This window comes from Rhinolophus hipposideros, assembly GCF_964194185.1.
Source record: "Rhinolophus hipposideros genome assembly, chromosome: 15".
Taxonomy (NCBI): domain Eukaryota; kingdom Metazoa; phylum Chordata; class Mammalia; order Chiroptera; family Rhinolophidae; genus Rhinolophus; species Rhinolophus hipposideros.
The window spans coordinates 59,817,808-59,838,628 of NC_138061.1; the positions used below are offsets into that span (position 1 = coordinate 59,817,808).

At 37.4% G+C, this 20,821-nt stretch overlaps 1 protein-coding gene across 9 annotated transcripts in view; it reads left to right on the forward strand.

The window, feature by feature from the left end:
• CCSER2 (coiled-coil serine rich protein 2) overlaps window positions 1-20,821 on the forward strand; it is a 163,213-nt gene that overhangs the window by 135,154 nt on the left and 7,238 nt on the right. For 2 of the 9 annotated variants that reach the window (XM_081075360.1, XM_081075363.1), the window contains one exon: window positions 10,949-11,033. The exons of 6 other annotated variants lie outside the window; for them this stretch is intronic. In XM_081075360.1, the coding sequence (XP_080931486.1) occupies window positions 10,949-11,033 (85 nt within the window). Of the gene's footprint in view, window positions 1-10,948; window positions 11,034-16,906; window positions 16,947-20,821 lie in introns of all 9 variants that reach the window. One more of the 9 variants, XM_081075359.1, reaches the window with a different exon arrangement.

Sequence of the window (20,821 nt, forward strand, 5' to 3'; positions counted from 1 at the left end):
GAACTTTTCACCAGCAATTCATGGCTCTGGCATCACGACAATGCACCAGCTCACACAGCACTGTCTGTGAGGGAGTTTTAGCCAATAAACAAATAACTGTATTGGAACACTCTCCCTAACTGTTTCCCCGAAAATAAGACCTAGCCGGACAAACAACTCTAATGTGTCTTTCAGAGCAAAAATTAATATAAGTCCCAGTATTATGTTATTCATATCATATATCATATCATATCATATCATATCATATCCAGTCTTATAGTAAAATAAGACAGGGTCTTATATTAATTTTTGCTTTAAAGGACGATTAGAGCTGATTATCCAGTGAGGTCTTATTTTGGGGGAAACATGGTACTCACCTGATCTGGCCCCCAATGACTTCTTTCTTACCCAAAGATAAAGGAAATATTGAAGACATTTTGATGACATTCAGGACATCAAGGGTAATCCGAAGACAGCTCTGATGGCCATTCCAGAAAAAGGGTTCCAAAATTGCTTTTAATGGTGAACTAGGTGCTGGTGTCAGTGCATAGCTTCCCAAGGGGAGGACTTTGAAGGTGACCATAGTGATATTCAGCAGTGAGGGATGTAGCCCTTTTTCTAGGACGAGTTCGTGAACTTAATTGTCAGATCTTGTATGATTATTGATCTCATGGAGACAGAGAGAAGGTTGCTGACACAGAATCTGTTGTCTTGAAAAGTGATTGGGTGAGAAAGATATGCAGAAAGGAAAGAAGGTGACTATGTAATCAAGCCTGGATAACTGGGAAGATGACATGTCAGTCATAAAAATAGGAGAACCCGGAGAAACGATTTTATTAAGGAAGGACACAGCTGAAGGTTTTAGGTGTATGTTTTAATCACTTGAGTTTGAGATTCCAGCAGGACAACGGGTAGAGGAGTTTGAATATGTAGGATTGAGAAGTGCAGACGTTAGGTAAAAATGTAGATTCAAAGTGCATAGAGGACAGAAATCTTTAGTAATAGAGCTTCATCCATGGGGTAGCTCAGTGCTACATTGCCAAGTGCCACAAATGCCTTTGAGAACAAGTAAGACCCTTTAGGAGGCTTCCTAAGCTCTCACAGAAGAGGGAGAGATATGTAAACTAACCTTCATGAGTCAGGAAAAGTTTTCTTTCCTCAGCGCTAAGATGAAAATTCCCACCCTCTGAGTTCAGGTGGTAACTCACCTGTTCTCACTGCTTTGAGAACAAGCAGCTGTCCTGGGGGACTTAGCCCTCACAGTGAGAGTGCACAGGAAGATGTTTGTAGGGACAACTGGGCTTCTATAGGCTTCATCCTGAGAGAAATGAAGAGTTGCCTTTAAAACCCTGAATCCGGGCATTCCTGGTTTTTTATGTTTTTGTTCGTTGTGGGGTTTTTTTGGGGGGGGCCACCAGTTTAAAGTGTAATTAGAATATTATGCATGTGTTTAAACTATGTGTCAGATATACTGAGTTTTCCTAAAAGTAGTTTGTTTGTTTTTTCACCTGGATGGGATATGTAATCATACACTGCCTACGGGGGATACATTCTGAGAAATGCATCGTTACACCATGTCATCATTGTATGAAATCATAGCATGTACTTACACAAAGCTAGGTGGTCTAGTCTGCCACACACCTAGGTGTATGGTGTAGCGTATTGCTCCTAGGCTGTGAGCCTGTAAGCATGCTACTGCATAGAACAGCATGAGATTAAATCATGCACAAGAGGAAATAATGCAATAAGAGACGCAGTAATCACAGGCTGTGTGAGGCTGCTGCTCGTATAACACGGCATACTTTTTACAGCAAGCTATTTTATAAGTAGAAAGAGTACACTCTAACAAAAGTACAGTGTAGTAAATAAACCAGTGTCATAGTTGTTTATTACCATTCTCAAGTATGTGCCCGCTGTACTTTTATATGACCAGCAGTGCAATAGGTTTGTTTGCAACAGCTCCACCACTAACACTGAGGGTTGTGTTGCTCCATGACGGTATGATGGCTATGACGTTACTGGGCAATAGGAATTTTTCAACTCCAGTATAATCTTTTGGGGCGACCAGTCCTGTATGCAGTGTGTCGTTGACTGGAAAGTCATTAGGCAGCACATGACTGCATTCATATGCATACCTACCGCTTTTGTGTTTTTCTACACAACCACTGTGGTTTCTCTGATAATGAGAAAGCATCTCATTATCAAAAGTCATCAGAAATTTAAAGTGGACTCAAATGAGCAAAAGGTGCTTTCCTGGCCAGAGCTTAGAGATCTTCATGGGATCAATTAAGAAAGAATTAAGTCTTTGACATCTGGGGTGTATTTTACATGTATAGCACTTTTCAGTTCAGACTATCCATGGAGCCCCATGCGTCTACAGCAACCATAGTGGACAGTGCAGCTCTGTGGGGAGGTCATTGGATTAGGTTTTAAACCTGAACTAAAGAGCAGGAATTGACCGACAAAAAATCCCAGTAAATTCCTTCAGCTTTTAAACCATAACTCCTTTCATTCATTCAGTGATCTTTGACTGTTTTTTTCTATATTTCAATCCCAGGCTAAGGGCTTGATACTCGATCAAAGACATTGCCTGATTCTTAGTTTATGATACTCATGACAGCAAGGGGTAAGTGAGAGATGATGGGACAGTGGGACCGTGTTTCTGGGTCAGAGGATGGTAGACATGCCTTCCAGGTACGGGGGACTAGACTTTCCAGCTCTGGCATCTGTCTTCAAACTGCCATGCCTTTGTTGGCAGCCTTCAGTTGAGGAGCTAGTGCATTCCATCTCTCACTTCTGGAACAGATTCATTCATCTGGGAACTTTTTCTTTTTTCAAGCTGTCCTTTTGCGCAAGCTCAGATCTCATACCCATTCTTTGCATCTTACAGATCCTAGGTCTTCTAAGTTTCTAAGTTAGGCTTTTCCCTCCCAGTTCTCTCTCTCTTTTTTTTTTTTTTTTTTTTTTGCAAAAACATCTCCAGTTGAAATGGAATCATGGGGAGCCAGTGCATTCTGTTTCTTAGTGCCATTGCTCAGGCTGGCTCTGACTTCCGGTGTCTCAACTTGCCTGGTCTCAAGGTTTAATCAGTCATACCATGTTTTATAGCTATTTCAGTTGTTGTTTTACTACTGAAAGGAATAAATAATCTTTCTTCTTTTCTTATTTATGGAAATTACCTTTAGTTTATAGGGATGAGAAGGTCATTAACGTGTTCTTCTTCTCTCGCCGAGAAAATACAACCCTACCAGTATAGTCAGCATTTCAGATAATTTTCCTCTGGATTACTCTAATGTGTATTATGGTTTTATTACTCTTTATTTTTTCACTTTTTATTTTAAATACTTAACAGATTTCTAGGAAGTTGCAAAAATGGTATACAGAAAGAACCCTTGTATCTTTCACCCACTATCCTACAGTGGTTATATAAATGTAATTATATAGCACAAAATCAAAACCAGGAAATTGATATTAAGAGTATTCATAGTTCTATGCCATTTTGTCACTTGTGTAGATTCACGTAACAACCAGCACATTTTATTTATTTTTAATTTTTATTCTTGTAAAGATTTTATTGGGGAAGGGGAACAGGACTTTCTTGGGGAGCAGTGTGTATTTTCAGGGCTTTTTCCAAGTCAAGTTGTCGTCCTTTCAATCTTAGTTGTGGAGGGATCAGCTCAGCTCCAGGTCCACTTGCTGTGTCTAGTTGCAGGGGGCACAGTCCACCATCCCTTACAGGAGTCGAACCGGCAACCTTGTGCTTGGGAGGACGCGCTCCAACCAACTGAACCATCTGGGAGCTCAGCGGCAGCTCAGCTCAAGGTGCTGTGTTCAATCTTAGTTTCAGGGGGCGGAGCCCGCCATCCCTTGTGGGACTCGAGAAGTCAAACCGGCATCCTTGTGGTTGAGAGCCCACTGGCCCATGTGGGAATCGAACCGGCAGCCTTGGGCGTTAGGAGCATGAGCTCCAACCGCCTGAGCCAGCGGGCCGGCCACAACCAGCATGTTTTAGATACACACTTATTACCCCACAACAAAGTTCTCCCTTTTGTGCTTCCTTTTAATAGTCATCACCATTTCCTCCTTCTCCTACAATTCCCAACCCCTGGCAGCCACATCATATAATTTTGTCAAGAATTTTATATAAATGGTATTATATAGGAGTATGTGAGCTTTTGAGATTGGCTTTTTTCACCCAGCATAACACTTGAGAGATCCATCCAAATAGTTTTGTCTGTCAATAATTTGTTCCTTTTTTATTGCTGAGAGGATTCCATGATATGGATGTTCACCGTTTGTTTAATCACATCTGTTCAGAGACATTTCGGTAGTTTCCAGTTTGGGGCTATACAGGTAAAGCTACTATGGATATTTCTGAAGAGAGTCTTGTGTAGATATGAATTTTTATTTCTCGGGGATAAATGCCCAGTAGTACCAATTCTGGGTCATGTGATAACTGTATGTTTTGTTTTTAAGGAAACTGCCAAACTGTTTACCAAAGCAGTGGTGCTATTTGATTCTCATAAATGTTGCATGAGTGATCCAGTTTCTCTGCGTCCTCACCAGCATTTAGTGTTCATTATTTTTTATTTTAGCTGCTCTGGTAGATGTGTAGTGACAGTTGATTGTGGTTTTAATTTCTGTTTCCCTAAATGGCTAATTATGTAGATGTCTTTTTGTGTCCCGACCCACCTCCTCCCTCCCACCCCCAATACAACCACCACACATTGCAGTAATATCCCAAACCCACCCCCAATTTGTTAAATATGGCGCAAGCACACAGACACTTAGGAGGAGGCAAATCTAGTATTTGTGTTGAGTCCCTGGAACTGTGGGAGCCAGGTGGAGGCTGCCCCCAGGGAGAAGCTTTTTCCATGCCTTAGTAGCGGCAAGGTGATTTTGAGAAAAAAGGCCAGATGGATATTGTAGTTGAGCTTTGCATGAATTAGCAGTCATTTTTGTGCCTGTCCTGAAAGATGGCTTATCAGGGAGGGGGGCTGTCCCTGAAATGGGGGTTAACACCTATTTGTTTTATAAGTCTCTCGGGAAACCACCGGGCAGCTTGGGTTTTATTATCGAAAATGCAGACTGATCCTCGTCCCCAAATGAGGACGGGATCTGGGCCTGACCATCGATTTGTTATGGGGTCTCGCCACAAAACGGAGGCGAAATTATCAGCTGTGGTTGGATGCCAGAGGCGGTCAGCGGCAGTTTTTGAGTTTTGGTCGAGTTGCAGGAAGTTTAGAATAAAAAGCGCATGAGCAACAACGGTTTTTGGGGAATTTTTTATAGTGTACAATTCTCCACTTTTTAACTTATTTATAGTGATTTTGAGTGTTTGGTGAGCGCATTCAACAATGCCTTGGCCCTGAGGATTATAAGGGATGCCTGTAATGTGATGGATCTGTAAAGTGGAGCAAAAGGTGTCGGGCTTGTTCACGTGTGATCTTAAACATTAATCGTAGTCTTTCAGTGGCGTTGGTTAGGCGACTGATGAAGTCAGCATAAGGTTCATCTGGCCTCTGTCTAATACTAGTGAGTTGAGTTGTGGCCGGCCCTACACGAGGGACCCCGAAGCACCTAGAAGGGAGGAAAATGGGAGACACAAAGACCGGAGACAAGACAGGAGTTCTGATCAAGTCTCTCTATTGCAGCTCAATCATGGGTTATATACATTCTTTTGCTGGGTGGAGGGACATTAACATAAGAAGGGTTGCCGCAGGCTAGTAGTCTTAAGCCATCCAGACACACCCTACAGAATGTGGGTGTTACCCAAGTAACTTCCTCTATCTCATGCTTCTCAGTTATGTGATGGTGCCTTACAGGCACCCGCTCTCTACATTTTTGTGTGCTTATTTGCCATCTTCATTGAAATGTCTCTAAATATTTTTTCCATTTTCTAATTAGATTGTTTATTTTTCTACCGTTGCATTTTGAGAGTTCTTTATATGTTCTCAATATTTGAGTCGTTTGTCAGGTACATGGTTTGCAAGTATTTTCCCTCAAATAGCTTGTCTTTTCATCCTCTTCAGAGTCTTTCAGAGAGCAAAATAATTTTGATGAGGTCCAATTTATTGATTTTCTTTTTCTTTTCTAGATTGTGCTTTCTGTGTTATATAAACTCTTCACCAAGTCCAAGACACTGAAAATTTTGTTTTCTCCTAAAATATTTATAGTTTTACGTTTAAATCTATGATCCATTTTGAGTTAGTTTTTATGTAAAATATGAAGTTTAGGTGAAGGTTCATTATTTTCCTGCGAATATCCAATTCCTTTGCACCATTTGCTGTTTGTCTGTAAATGTTGATTAAATTCTGATTGTTGATGGTGTCCTTGAGTTTTTCTGTGTAATTGATAATTTTATTGTCTTGCTGTTGTATCAATTGTTGAGAGAGGGGTGTTGGAGTCTCCAGCTGTAATTGTGGATTTGGCTGTTCTTTTAGTTCTGTCAGTTTCCCATCATGTATAGTTCTGTAGTTTAGCTCATACACATTTAGGATTGCTGTGTCTGCTTGGCATAGTGACCCTTTTATCATTTAAAAAGTTCTCTCTTTGTACCTGGTAATTTGCTCCGAATTCTTTTATCAGATATTAATATAGATACTCTTGCTTTCATTTGATTTATTTGTGTGGTATATCTGTTCCCTATTTAACTTAGAATACCTATATTTTTATATATTAGTGAATTTCGTGTACCGTGCATACAATTGGATCATGATTTTTTATTCACTCTGCCAATCTGTCTTTTAATTGGTTTCTATATACCATTTGTATTTAATGTAATTATTGATATGTTAGGGCTTAAGTTTACCATTTTATTTATTTTTGTTTCCTCTCTTTGTTCCTGTTTTCTCTTTTGCCTTTCTGTATGGTCCCTCTACCTCTTTTAGAATTCCATTTTGATTTACCTGTAGTGTTTGATTTACCTGTAGTATTTTTTATGGAAATGTTGTGGTTGGTCTAGGTATTATATATTGTTAAAGGTTCAGAAATAACAAAAGTAAAACCAGTGAATTACTGAAATAGTAATCAGTAAAAGTTTATTATACAAACACCAAAAAGAGGGTTTACAAACCTGGAGTGCTCAAACCAAAGCATGGAATGAGTCTCGGGTATATTGTTAAAGCAGCTTATATAGTGAGAAAGCAGTGACTGTTCTTCACAGTGTTTAATGTTGGAATAGTGTTTACTTCATATCAACCTTGGGAAACATTTCAAGTTTTACTTACGATTTCCAAAGGCATAAGCAAGAAATGACCCAGCTAGTCTTGCAAAATAATCTAAATTAAGCTTTGTTTATATCACTAGGTTTTGTCTGCTCAGGGAATGTTGAAGGCTAGTCTCTCTCTTTTTTTTTTAAATTTTAACTATATATATATATATATATATATATATATATATATATATATATATATATTTTTTTTTTATGTAGTCTGCTAAGTATAGAAACCCTATTTTCCTTTAAGTTCCTTGCTCTCCCCATTTACATGTCTTGAATAGTTCCTATACAGACCTTAAGAACCACAGAAGACAGTATTAGAGCCAGGTAGCCTGCTAGGGTGGAATCAGAGGCTTCCCAGCTGGTCTTTTCTGATGTTAATGGAGGCTGATGCTGACGTTTTTCCCATGGGGTTTATTTAGCAAATTATTGTGTACAAGTTTTGTGTACTACTAGGCTACCTCTGTCCTGGTAGCACCTTTGGCAGGGTGCATGTTTTACTTGAGACCTTTTTGCTTTTGTTTTTGTCGACACCCATTAGCATTTCTGGGTACTGGCTTCTTTGTCACCTTGTCCAGGATACATTAGGCAAAAAGAAAATCAGGAATACTCTACCATGTTTTTCCTCAGATTTCAAAGTCCTTACCGGGTCTGTCTTCTTAGTTCCACCTTTCAGAGTTTTATGTTTGTTTTATATATAATGTCCAGGGTTTTTACGTGCACTTTGCAAGAGAAAAGGGGGTAAAGTGTATCTGTTCCATCATGTGCTGGTACTGGCAATCTCTCTTCTTTTAAATTTTAATCACAGTATGCTGTTTCCACTCTGTGAAAGTCAGTTAGCAAGAAGCTATAATTGGCGCCAAGAAAAGTAAGAAAGCTATTATTCTAAGGGTGGTTATATTTAATAAAAGAATAAGAAGATATTCAAATCAACATTATGAACAGAGGAAGAAAAATTCCCTGAGACAAGTATTCACCAAGGAAGCTTACAAACAAGAATGATTGTTGATTTAGATAGGATCAGTAAAAGCTTTTAGGAAATGGGTTTGAAATGTAGGGAAGTGAAAGGAGGCATTTTAAGTGGCAGAAATAAAATGAATAACATTCCCTGCTTTTCTAGTCATAAACTCTTATGACAGCTGTTCAGTCAGCTTAATAAATGGGTGCCCTTGGCAATAGCAGGCAGAGTTGTTTATGTATTTATTTCACAAGGTTGTCTTCCTCTCCTTCTCATACTCAGGTCCATCCCAGAGATAATGATTTGTTGGTCAGTGAAGATGGGTAGCATTGCTTTTGTTTTTTAAGATTCTTAGGTGCTTCATTACGTGCCCAGGCCTGACAGATGTTATAGCTTCGACTCCAGATACACACAATAAGTGTAATTTAATTCAGTTTAAATCAGTAAACAGTTATTTAGAGTCTGCCATGTGCTAGGGATATTAGGCAGAGATGGTGGACATTTAACATATTTTAAAACTACTGCCAGATTCTAGGTACTGTGACAGATACGTATACTGAAATTATTTCAAAGAACCAATAATTTATTATGAGTGACAATTTAATACAAAGTTGATTGTTTTAAATGCCATGTATATAGAGTTATAAAGTTAAAAGATAGCAGTAACTCTAGACAAGTGGGAGTAAAGATAGCTATGTGAGTAACTGAATTACAAGAACTAAACTTCCGAAGTTGCTTAGAGATGGACGTCTGCCTTAGTCCATCCAAGCAGGCAGTTGTAACAGAATACCGTAGAGTTGGATGCCACATAAACAATAGAAATTTATTTCTCACAGTTTTGGAGTCTGGGAAGTCCAAGATCAAGGTGCCAGCAGATTCAGTGTCTGGTCAGGGCCAACTTCCTGGTTCATTGACAGCAGGCTTCTCACTGGGAGTTCTCTAGGATTTCCTTTATAAGGGCACTAATCCCATTCATGAGGGCTCCACCTTTATGACTTGATCACCTTGATCACTTCCCAAAGGCACTGCCTTCAAACCGTCACGCTGGGGGAATTAGGTTTCAACATATGAAATTTTAGAGGGACACAGATATTCAGTCTGTAGCACATTCCAACCCTGCTTCTTACAAATGAAGAAACTGAGGCTCACAGAAGATCGGTGACTTTCTCAAGGCTACAGGGCTTAAGGAAGATCCAAGGAGAAACACGGTCCCTCTGACTCCCACTGAGTACTGTTTCCACAGACCTCCAGAGAGAACTTACTTCTTTGAGAAGGAATTCTGACTGCTGGTTTAACTTATGTACAAAAATCCCTATCTGAAAGTTTCTTTACCCAGAGCAGTGAGTAGAAGGTTGGCCCTGATGAAACTCACAGAGAGGGAAGTACGTGCCCCTTCTTGGTTGAGGCCTTGTTTTGTTTAAAGCTTTTAAACCAAAACATTTCTGAAACAGCAAAATGGAGTTTTATCAGGTAATATCTATGGAGAGTAACTGGAGTCATCACTCTATTAAATATTCTATAAGCTATTTTCACAAATATCTGTGAGTAAATTAATGGAGAAAGTGTAATAATTTCAAGACAGGATCTTTATTTATTAGGATATTCTATAGATCATTAATTCTACTTAGTTTCTTGTAGCTGTCTTTTCCCTTTGTCAACATAGAAAATGGATCTTCTTTTTGTTTCTGTTTTATAGTGGGCAATGTAGGATTACTATTAAATTTAAAGTATCTGATTATACTGAGCTAAGCCAGGGAATAATGTGGATACAGAGGGGGCAAACAATTTTTTTATGGACTAATGTTCATAAAATCTGTAAGCACCAATAAACTGCATTAGGATTAACTACTGCATCATTTCTATGTCAGATTAATTGGTCTAAAAATTATATATACTTTCTTTCGCAAGTTGAACTGGGTATGATGATTTTCAGGCTCATTTTGCTGGGTGAAAGTGAGTGTTTCCATGGTTTTATTTGTGGGAATATTTCAGTCACTTAGGAGGCTAGGAACAGAGAGACATGATACCAAATCTGGTTCTATTTGTGTGACATTGAACAAATACTTTTTCTTGAAGAACCAATTTTATCTGGAAAGTGAAGAAATTGAAGTAAATGGCATTCCAGATATATTTTAATTCTGATAATCTGAGATTAAAATAACTAAAACTGAGAAGCCACAAGTTATTTAAATTAAAAAGCACGCCTGTGTAACTTGTGGCCTCTATGCCCCATCCCTGATATAGTACTCTCTCACACAACATCTCAAGTCTTCTTAATGCTGTTGGTTCTGCTATATTCAGCTAATATTCTTTACCTGCTGCTAATCCTCAGAAAACCTATGATTTTAAAAGAAACACAAAATTTTTGTATGGTAATTTTTTTATTGCCTGATTGATAATTGATGCAATGTCTGTGTGTTTAACACCTAACGTCCATCTGCCCTTTTAAATGCTTTATCTATCTATTTATTTATTTTTACAAAAGACTGGAATCTGCTACTTTAAAAAGACACACATGATGATAAATGTATACCAGAAAGAATATTTTTCTTATGTATTAACTTATAATATTAGAGAAAAATAATATTTTTACTTAAACTATATGAAAAATAAATAGGTTTGGAATTACGTTCTATTTTTCAGTAATTTGAGCTGCCTATATTTAAAAAAAATAAAATCTGTCTTCTCATTAACACTATTGTTGTTATTTTTTTTTTAAGTATGACTTTAGTTTCTCTATTATTCAGTTCCCTGTTTTATTATACCTCCCCACCCCGTCTCTCTCTACACAGGGTGGGTATTCTGCTCCCTCCTTCTCTCCTTGGCAGGGCTCCTTCCAGGGGATCCCACGGACTGTCCCGCCGCACCGCAGACACAGTGAGTCTGTGTCTCTCACTCCTATCCTGGCTTCTCCTTCTGCATGGTCTTTCCCTCCCCACCACCTCCTCTCCTGTTCAGAGTGACCTGCAGGCATGTGCTAAACCAGCACTCCCTGGGCTCTCCTCTCTAACACTTCCTTTGACTGCATGTAAATAGACTGCCACTGAAGCCTTGGGAAAGCACTCTGAAGTTAATTTCATTCTAAAGCCATTTAAACCTATGGCCACTGACCCTAAACCTACTGAGTGCATCTGTCTTGAATGCATTCTCTTTTTTCTTGACCTTGAGATACGTGAATAAAAACTGTTTTTATCCAGTGATGTTGAAAATGTACGCACTGCCAGCAGTGGTATAATGGACAGGTGCATGCTGTTTAGGGAACAGGCTGCCTAGACCGTGCACATTTCTTTAAATAGTTCCTCATCAGAAGGCTTTGATTACATTTCATTGTCTTCTAAAAGAAAAATCTTTTAAATCATTTTTCAAGGGTGTTTTTAACTACTAATACGTCCTTGTAATTTATCAGCTGCTTTACAAGTACACAAAAAATAGCTTTTAAATATGCATGGTTTACTAACATTTCTAACGATTTAGTAATTGTTTGACTTAAGAAAACTTTGTTTATATTAAATCTGCTTTCAAAAACATTGTTTACTATTTTATACTATGTACTTAAGTACATCTGGTAAGTTGGTTATATTTTACCTTTTTTGAAAAGTCACCCAAAAAGCTAATATATTAATGAGTCACTTTCATGCCTTCTCCATAGATTTACCCTGATTTGTGATTCATACCAATTTTTTCTCAAATTATGCTTATCTATGTGAAGAATCAAAGGTCCAAAAGGGAGAAATTTTGAGCAATTAAAATTAAGAAATGTGATTTATTTAAAAAATATTTTTTAATTCGTTAAAATTATTAAGTATGAACATAAATCTGAGACAGGTTTTGAAGTTTATTTTTTGACTATTGTGCCTCTCCCTTTTGCATTATTTGTTTTAAAGATAAATAGAATAGAGAATATGTATTGGCTTTTATATCAAGTTATTTAGTAGCAATTTGTTTAGTAGAAGCTGTGAGAAGGGGAATTTTTCCTCCTGTATCTCCTTTTCCATCTCCCACCACCTCTGTAAATCCTCCTTTTTACTTCTCTTGTCTTCAAGTAAGTTGCTTTCTCTTCTCCTCTATTGAAAGATTCCTAACACATAAGGAATTACACTAAATTGCTACTGAATTAATCTGAATTTCAAGTGCAATTATAGCAGATGATAATTATAGATATTTTAGGCTTGTATCCAGTAAAATGCATGGTTTGACAGAATTACCTCAGATTAACACACCTACCTTGAATTTTCTGAAGCCCCCTTTTAGCCCTAACCCCCCCGCCCCCCCGCTTTTCTTCTCCCCCATTCTCCTTCCCCTCAGCTAGCTGTAATATGGGTTTGAACTTTAAGGTTAATTATTTTGTATTGCAAATAGTTTTTGGTTTATTTTTAAAACACGTTTCTGAGAAACACCCATTTCACTACTTCTTGTTTAGCTTTAAAATTTTCTTGTCCCTCCTCTGAGTCATTGGCTCTCCATTTTCAAATGCCTCTTCCTCCTTTCCTCTGGAGTTCAGAGCTACCCTTTTCATTTCTAACTGTGAAGCAGCACTGTTCTGCAGCACTGCTCTAAAGGTCTTTCTACATCAAACCTTCTTTCTCTGCATCTCCAAGTTAGTAAAAAGAAAGTTTTGGTTCTCCAGAGTTTGGATGTGTTAGCCACCTAGAAGATACATACATTGGAGTCTTTTAACCTGGGTAAGTTCTCATGGCTTATGCAGCTAAGAGACCTGGCCCTGGCACTTGATCACTGAGGCTCTCCTAAGGACCCTGTTTGTGGAATGTGTTCACTAGAAGACTTGTCCGTAGCTTTTTGACAGCTCTTAGGGAGCTTGAAATGTTCCCTTAGAGGAGAAATATGTTCTAAACTACTACATACACTATATTGGATTTACCCTGAGAACAGCTGAAACAGTTTACTAATAAAATTCTCCTTCTCCTCCTCCTCCTCCTTCTCTTCCTCCTCCTTCTCCCCCTCCTCCTCCTTCTCCCCCTCCTCCTCAATATAGAGAAAGAGAATGGTATGTAATTATGGGAGTAAATCCAGTAGTTTTCAGATCTCCCCTTTTCCTCCACTAAATATATTTAGTGAAATAATATTTGTCTCCATGTTCATACGTAATTCCCAGTGCTGATTTTTAGAGAGTTTAATTCTGTAAATGATGGTAGATCGTTTGAGAGAGTTCTCCTACGTGATGAGTATAATCTGTTTCATTAATACATTGTCTCTGATATCCTCTGGAACATCAACGTAAGTGATGTTCACTCTTCTTCTAATCGTAGAACCACATAGGCTTGACTGTTAGTCTTCAATAAAGCAGTCTGTTATTGGCTCTTTTTTTTTTTTTTTAATGTATGAAGGTAGTAGCCCTTCCAGCATAAAAAAGATAGCCTATTCTAAATATGCAGAGAGTGAAATAACTAATGTTTAAAGGAAATATTTAGCTCTGCTCACTCCAGAAGCTGCACTGGCCAGGGGTGTTCTTGCTGAATTGAAGAACTCTAGAAAATCGGACATAAAGGAAAGTTCTAGTCCTTAGTATTTTTTTTTCTTTCTCAGAACATCTTAACTTAAATTTCTTTTTTCAAGTGTATTACTCGTCACACCTTAAGGATGCTTGTCTTCGGATTTCCAGTTAAATTTTTCTCTGGGTTAACAGAAAATACCAACATGTAGACATACAGGGGTCTTTCTGTTGTCAGTAGGCACCTCAGCTTTTGTCCAAATTGACTTAACTGGTATTGGTTTAGTCTTTCTAGTTTACAACTGTGTAAAATTAGGAACCATAATCTACCTCACAGTAAAAAATTTGAATAAAAATAATTACTTTGGCAAGGAAAAAATCTTAATGGTAATCTCAAATAGTACTTCTCACTAGAGCATATGCGTCTAGGAATACTTGACTTTTCAAAAAGTATATTTTGAAATAATACTGGTTTCTTCATGCTAAAACAACTTTTAAAATTTGCTCTTTAACACCTTGTAACAATTTAGAAATCTTATCTACCTTTACCTTCCATATGCAGTGACTTAGATGGGAAGAAAAAGAATTGTTTTGAAACACCAAAAATAATATAAATGCATGTTTATATCTTAATAGCCATATGTCTTAATAGCCCATCAGTTTTCTGATGTAGTGTTTACTGATTTTGAAATTTATATTATAATAATAACTAATTGCATTTACCAGAATTACATTAAGAATGAGTATATTGTCTTAATCTTCCTACTTTTCTTATAAGTTTCATAAATCTTTTTGACAAGCACACTTAAATTCATTTTACATTACAACCCAGTATGTACTTACTGAATGACACTATGTCTTTATAACCCAACACACATTTGTGTGTATATTTAAAATTCAGATGAAAGATTCATGAAACAATACTACAGCGCTTTCTCTAAGGACATGTTTTCTCATACTCTCATTTTCTTCTTGATTTTGAGTTCTGCTTTTTTTCCCACTTAGTATCGTGTGAACATTTTTCATATAGTAAATACTTTTGAAAATGTAATTTTGATGGTTTCATATTATGTAATATGGAGATACACTCTAATTTATTTAATCTTTTCCTGTTGTTGGACATTGGTATCGTTTCCATTTTTTCCCTATTAAATAGAGATACTATTGCAATACAGGTCATCCTGGTGTATAGCATCTTTTTTACGTAAGTAGATTCCTAGAAGGATGTCACTAAATTAAAGGGTGTGCACTTTCTAGAGATGCTTGAGGTGTATTGTTGAACTGTGAAACATGCTCATAAGGTATACATTAACATGGCTCAATCTGATTGGTTCCACCATGGAGTGGAATCAATTTTATATATAAGGAGCATGTCAGCTTCAGTGCTTTAATGAGAAATTAGCTCTGGGAGTGACTTTTCATAAAAGTAAAATATTTTTCAGTGAAATGAAATCTTGGATAACTCAGTAAAAACTGAACCATTCAGTTTTACATTAAGCTATTTCTTTGAAGTATGGTTAATATAGAATGTGCACTGTATCTGTTTCTGCAACTAAATTCAACTGCCATTTATATAGTCATTGGTTAATTGACTAGAAATGTGCATCAAATTCATGGTCGAGGAGGCCATCCCATAAACCTAGGCATGAGTTTGTTTCTCTCAGCACCTTGCAATAATGAGATACACAGCAATTACTGTTTACTGTATAAGCCTTTTATAACAACCCGCTCTGCCGATTGTGGGGTCCTTTTAGCTGTGTTTGTTGGCTGTTCTTAGTGCCTGCAGTATCCTACTCTGGATAAATACACCGTGCATATTGGTTATAGCAATGGAATTGTACTATGATGATGCCATTTAGTTTTGAACTACTGTGCACCCCAGCAGTAGATGGGTTCTGTGTCTTAGAGGGGTAGACCCCTGAAAATTGAGCATCTCATACTGATTGTGCATATGTAGTAAAATGCTTGCTTAAGTCACTATTATTCACTTTGATAGTTTATTAAAAGCAGTAACTCATCAACTTAGAAGAGCTGTTGAACTCCTTGTTTCAGAATTTGTTTATTTATAATTTAAACTTACCAATCAGGGTTTTTTTCCTAAGTACTCTGAAATAAGAGACAACATTCTGAGGTAGAGGGAAATAAGAGCAAGCTTGGTTCCCAAGAAACCTTCGAAGCTGCCATTGGGTTCGTATGAATTATAGAGCAGAATTTGCTTTATCTACAGTAGTCCCTTCTCATCTTCAGGGTATGCGTTACAAGACCCCTGGTGGATGCCTGAAACCGCGGATAGTACCAGAACCTTATATACACTATTTTTCTTTCTATATATACAACATACGTTTTCAACTTAAAGAGGAAGCACTTTATGGCTTCTCTTTGGCATATCTGAATTGCCAGCATCACTGCTGTTGCATGACAGTTGATCTGCTAACCAATATAGCTACTGAGTGACTGTCAGCGTACACAGCGTGGATACACTGGACAGAGGGATGATTCGTATCCTGGGTGGGAAGGAGCAGATGGCACAAGATTTCTTCGTGCTACTCAGAACAACACACAGTTTAAAACTTACAAATTATTTTTGGAATTTTCCATGTAATATTTTTGGACCATGGTTGATCGTGGGTAACAGAGACCACAGGTAACTGAAACTGCGGAAAGCGAAACTGCGGATAAGGGGGGACTACTGTAGTTATACTAGGGACCCAGTTTTGTTTTCCATCTGTACAGTGATGTGCGGAGCCTCATTTATAATTTAGAACATCATCTTTAAGATGGACATGAAGAGCAGATTATATTTGTATTGGTCTTTAATGCAGCAGCGGTCAAAAAAGCAAACGAACAAATATTGAGTTGTATTTAGTTTATAATGTGGAAGACTGAAACTATTAAAAATAATTTCTACTTCATAAGAGATTACATGCAGCTACAACATTTTAGATTTTGAAGTATGAATATTAAATTGCGTCAGACTTCTTTTCAGTATTCTATTTGGTAAAATTCTTAAAGTGATTCCTTTGAAGTGTGAGAAGTTTTACATACACCATTCTGTGGATATGAATATTTGTATTAACTTGCAAGAAAGTATGTAACACTTCAGCAAGAAAGTGTAAATTATTAAAATGCATTTTCATTTCATACAAATATATTAAATAATAATACCGAGGGAAACACAGCAGAGGCCAAGCCGATGCTCTTGGCTGCTGCCCAGTCGTGGCGACCCTTGGCGTTGTGTGTGGTCTCACACCATTGTCCTGTCTTTCTCTTGTCTCTGCTCTCCCATTATGCCATTGGCAAGGAGTTGAGAAGTTAGTCCATTACTTCTCTGACAAAGCGTGGTACAGTACAATTTCAGATTTTTACCTACCACTTTCCGCAATCACTTTTTGTTTCGTTTTGTTTTGTTTTTCCAGTTTGCATGATGCATGTCAGAGCGTGCATGAAATTACAGGCATGTTACAGATGGTGCCATTTCCATCTTTTCTTTTAACCTTTAAAATGTATTTAATAATAATAAACTTGTATGGACCAAGAAAATAATTCTAGGTAATTCCTGTTTATGCAGTAGCCTTATTATAATTTAGGACGTTTCCTGCTTTTTACTTTACACTTTGGACATGTTTTTATACCATCAGGACTTGATGTTTCTGGCTGCCATCTTATTATTGTTGGTGACTCTAGAACAACAGTATTTACAGAAAGTGATACGAATATTTTATTCTTACGGTAATGCTAGAAGTCTTTGAAGTGGTATGAAATGGTGAAGGTGAAGTTTTCCTTAGTGATCAGTGCCTATTTGCCTTTCCTTGTGTGCAGTGTATTTCTTCAGGTGGGTCACTTGGAAATGCTTTTTCCCAGAAATACTGCTCCACGGTGTGGCTTGAACTTGGTGTCCGAAAGTTATCCCGTGTAGAATAGATCAGCTAAGAAAGAAATAGGGCATTATCCAAAAGTTAGTACCTAAATGTTGGTACTGAGTATGTATCCCTGTTGAGTTTTCAAATATAGTCATCTGGTTATATTGCATATTCTAAAAATTTATAAACTCATTGGAATTACCCAAGTCACACAGAATAATAAAGTCTTACCAATGCATTTAAAATTCTCTGTTGGTTCAAATTCTGGCTTAGCCATTTGGTGAAGTGTGTGCATTTGGACATGTTACTTAAGTTCATTTAACCTCAGCTTACTCGTTTACCAAAAGAGCACATTACCCTTCAACTAGGGTCTTGTAATAATTAGAGATCAAAGAAGGGAAACCCTGTTATCATTGCCCAGTATATAACATTTCTCAAGTATTTGTAATGTGTCAGGCATAATACTAAGCATTTTGTATGCATGCTACTGTTCATTATTTACAGCGATTCAATGAGGTGTAGATGATGCTATTGTCCACATTTTATGAATTATGAAATTCCATCTCAGAGTAGTAGGATAATTTGCTCAGTGTCTCGCCAATAGTAAGTGATAGAGCCAGGACTCAAATTCCAATGAGTCTTGACTCCCCAGAGCTAAGCGATTCAGTACTGTGTCATAGCAGCAAATCATAGAACCATATGGAAAGTCCTTCTAAACTTGAAAGTGCTTGGCATGTCCTAGCTCTGATTTATCTCCTGAAAGACAATGACAGGACCTTGGCTTCTGTATTACATCAGCTATGCCTGCTATGGGTTTGAAACATTTAGATATGACTGACATTATTGAATAGCAAATAGTTTACTACTATACTGCTATATAACTGGCCTTTCCCCCCCCCAAGACCATGGTTACAAAAAGACCATGACTTAAGTCCATCATTTTCACCTTTTAATGACCATAGGTAACATTTACTGAGCATTTTTGATGTGGTAAGAGGTCCTATGTTAAATATTTCACATGTGTAATGTAAAATACATTGAATTATTAGAATTAGAAATGGAAAATAACTGAATGCTTGATAAGACAATTTTCACAACTCATTTTATCCAGGAATTTCTGGTCTCCAAGTAAAAAACATTTGTGGCTTAGCTGGCAGGCCATATGAGAGTGATGTGTTCAACTTAAAATGTAGTTAATCCTTCCTGCAATCCTCCTAAACATGATTCATTAAGCTAATTCTAAACTTATTTAGAGAAAACATTTTTTCTATTATCAGTTTTTTTCATCAGTTTTTATAAACTTGTTTTTATTTGATTATTAGTGCTGCATCACTGACCTAATAGGAAATATCACTTTGATAATGTATTACCAAAGAAGCAATTCTGGAATATGCCATTCACTAATACTCATTTAATTATTCACTTATGTAGCATATATATATATATATATATTTCCCCTATGTGCCAAATACTGGGGATACCAACTACAACAATAAAAAATGAGTAAAGCATGGTACTTGCCTGTAAGGGACTCATAGTCTCTGGTTATCTTTGTAAGCAGCCCAAAATAGTCATTGAAGATGCCTACCAATCCCTTCAACTATTAATTACCCAGTAGTGCCTATGGCTGGCATTCTTGACCTTGACACATGCGACCTTGCATCTGAGAATTCTCAGAATAGTATGCTGAAGTGTATGTATCTAACTAAAGTGAGACTTGAAGTTACTGAGCCCAGTTAGAAGCACTTGGCTTTTTAAATCTAGGGATGGGTTCACATTTTAAAGCCTCAGTAACCAACCCTTCTACAAGTTGCAAGGATGGACTAGTCAGGTTCCACTTATTTGTGACTTTGGGAGTTTCCTGAAGTCCCCCCAGCAGTGGGGGGAATTCCTTTTGCCCTGAGTCTACGGGCTGCTGAGGCTATAGAGTGAATGGGCAACTTCCCCAGAGAACTTTTTTGATATAAGGCAGTACCTCATCTTGCATCTCCAAACAGAAACCTGGAACTCATCTTAAAATCCTCCCAAACAACCACTTAACCTGTCACATCTTCAAAATCTCTTAGTCCTTTCCAGTTTCTCTTTCAGTATCCCAATTTTAGACCCTTATCATTTATCACCTGGGCTATTAGCAGTAGCATACTACCTGGCTGTTTGGCTTTCAGTCTCATCCCCTCCGCTTACATTTCTCACAGATTCCACGAGTGACATTCTGAAATATGCATTGGATCATTATGATTCTGCTGCTTAAAATTCATCAGCGTCTCCCATTGTCTGCTGCACAAGTCAGACCTACTTAGCCTGACACGAGCTTATTTATGAGCTGGACCTTGCCTACACTTTTCACCAGTATTATGCTCTCCAAATTCAGTTTAACAATTTGAAGTTACTAGTACGTACCATGTTCTTGTTCTGCCTCTGTGCTCTGTATGGTCCTCTGCACTCAGTGTGCTTCTTGTTTGTCTACTTGGCAAACTCCTACTCATCTGCAGATGAGTTTCTTTTTCCCATGTTGTTACACTTGTGACATGGTCTCATCATTTGTTGACCTATCTCCTTCACTGGGCCTCTCAGCCACAGGAATAGCATTGTGTTCAGCTCCATATTTTCCTACGCCTAAGTACAGTGCATGGTAAATCATAGACGTTTTTTAAATGAATACATGTTCTTTGATATTCCTTCCTATTGGTCTTGTTATCCATGAGAACATGGGATCTTTCTTTTTATACCTAGGATGCATTCTAAAGATGTCCGAGGGCTTAGAAACAGTGGTGAATGTGGGCAAGATGAGTTGTTAACATTTTTGCATTTATATTAATACAAGTTGAGTGTTTAGAATTTGGGAAAACTATACTGCAAGCAACAAGCTATCAGAAAACATCTGTCCTTTGCTTGCTGGATGTTAGGAGGCAACTTGTTGTTCAACTTGCCAGCAGTTAAGTAATGACAATCCGGTCCTCAGTGGGTAACCAGCTCTACGCCGTCTTCCCCAAATCAGGAGCACATCGTGTCTGTGGCCTTTCTATGTCATTTCCTGATCTTCAAGAGACTTTTTTATTTGCAGTAGAATTGATTTCCAAACTAGTTTTCAAAGAAACAATAAAACAATACATTTCTTTTAGGATAGGGAAATTATATCACTCCACTAAAATAAACCTTTAGTAAAAGTATAAAATAGACATTGTTTATTCATCATTTAGTAACTACTAATATATTTAATGTAATTAAGTGATAGTTTAAACTTTTTAATATAATTGTTCAATCCAACCAGTTAAAAGACTCAAAATTTTGTTATTTTTTAAAACCTGATTATTTTCTAATTCTTTTGTATTTGATGTGGAGATTCATTGCATTTA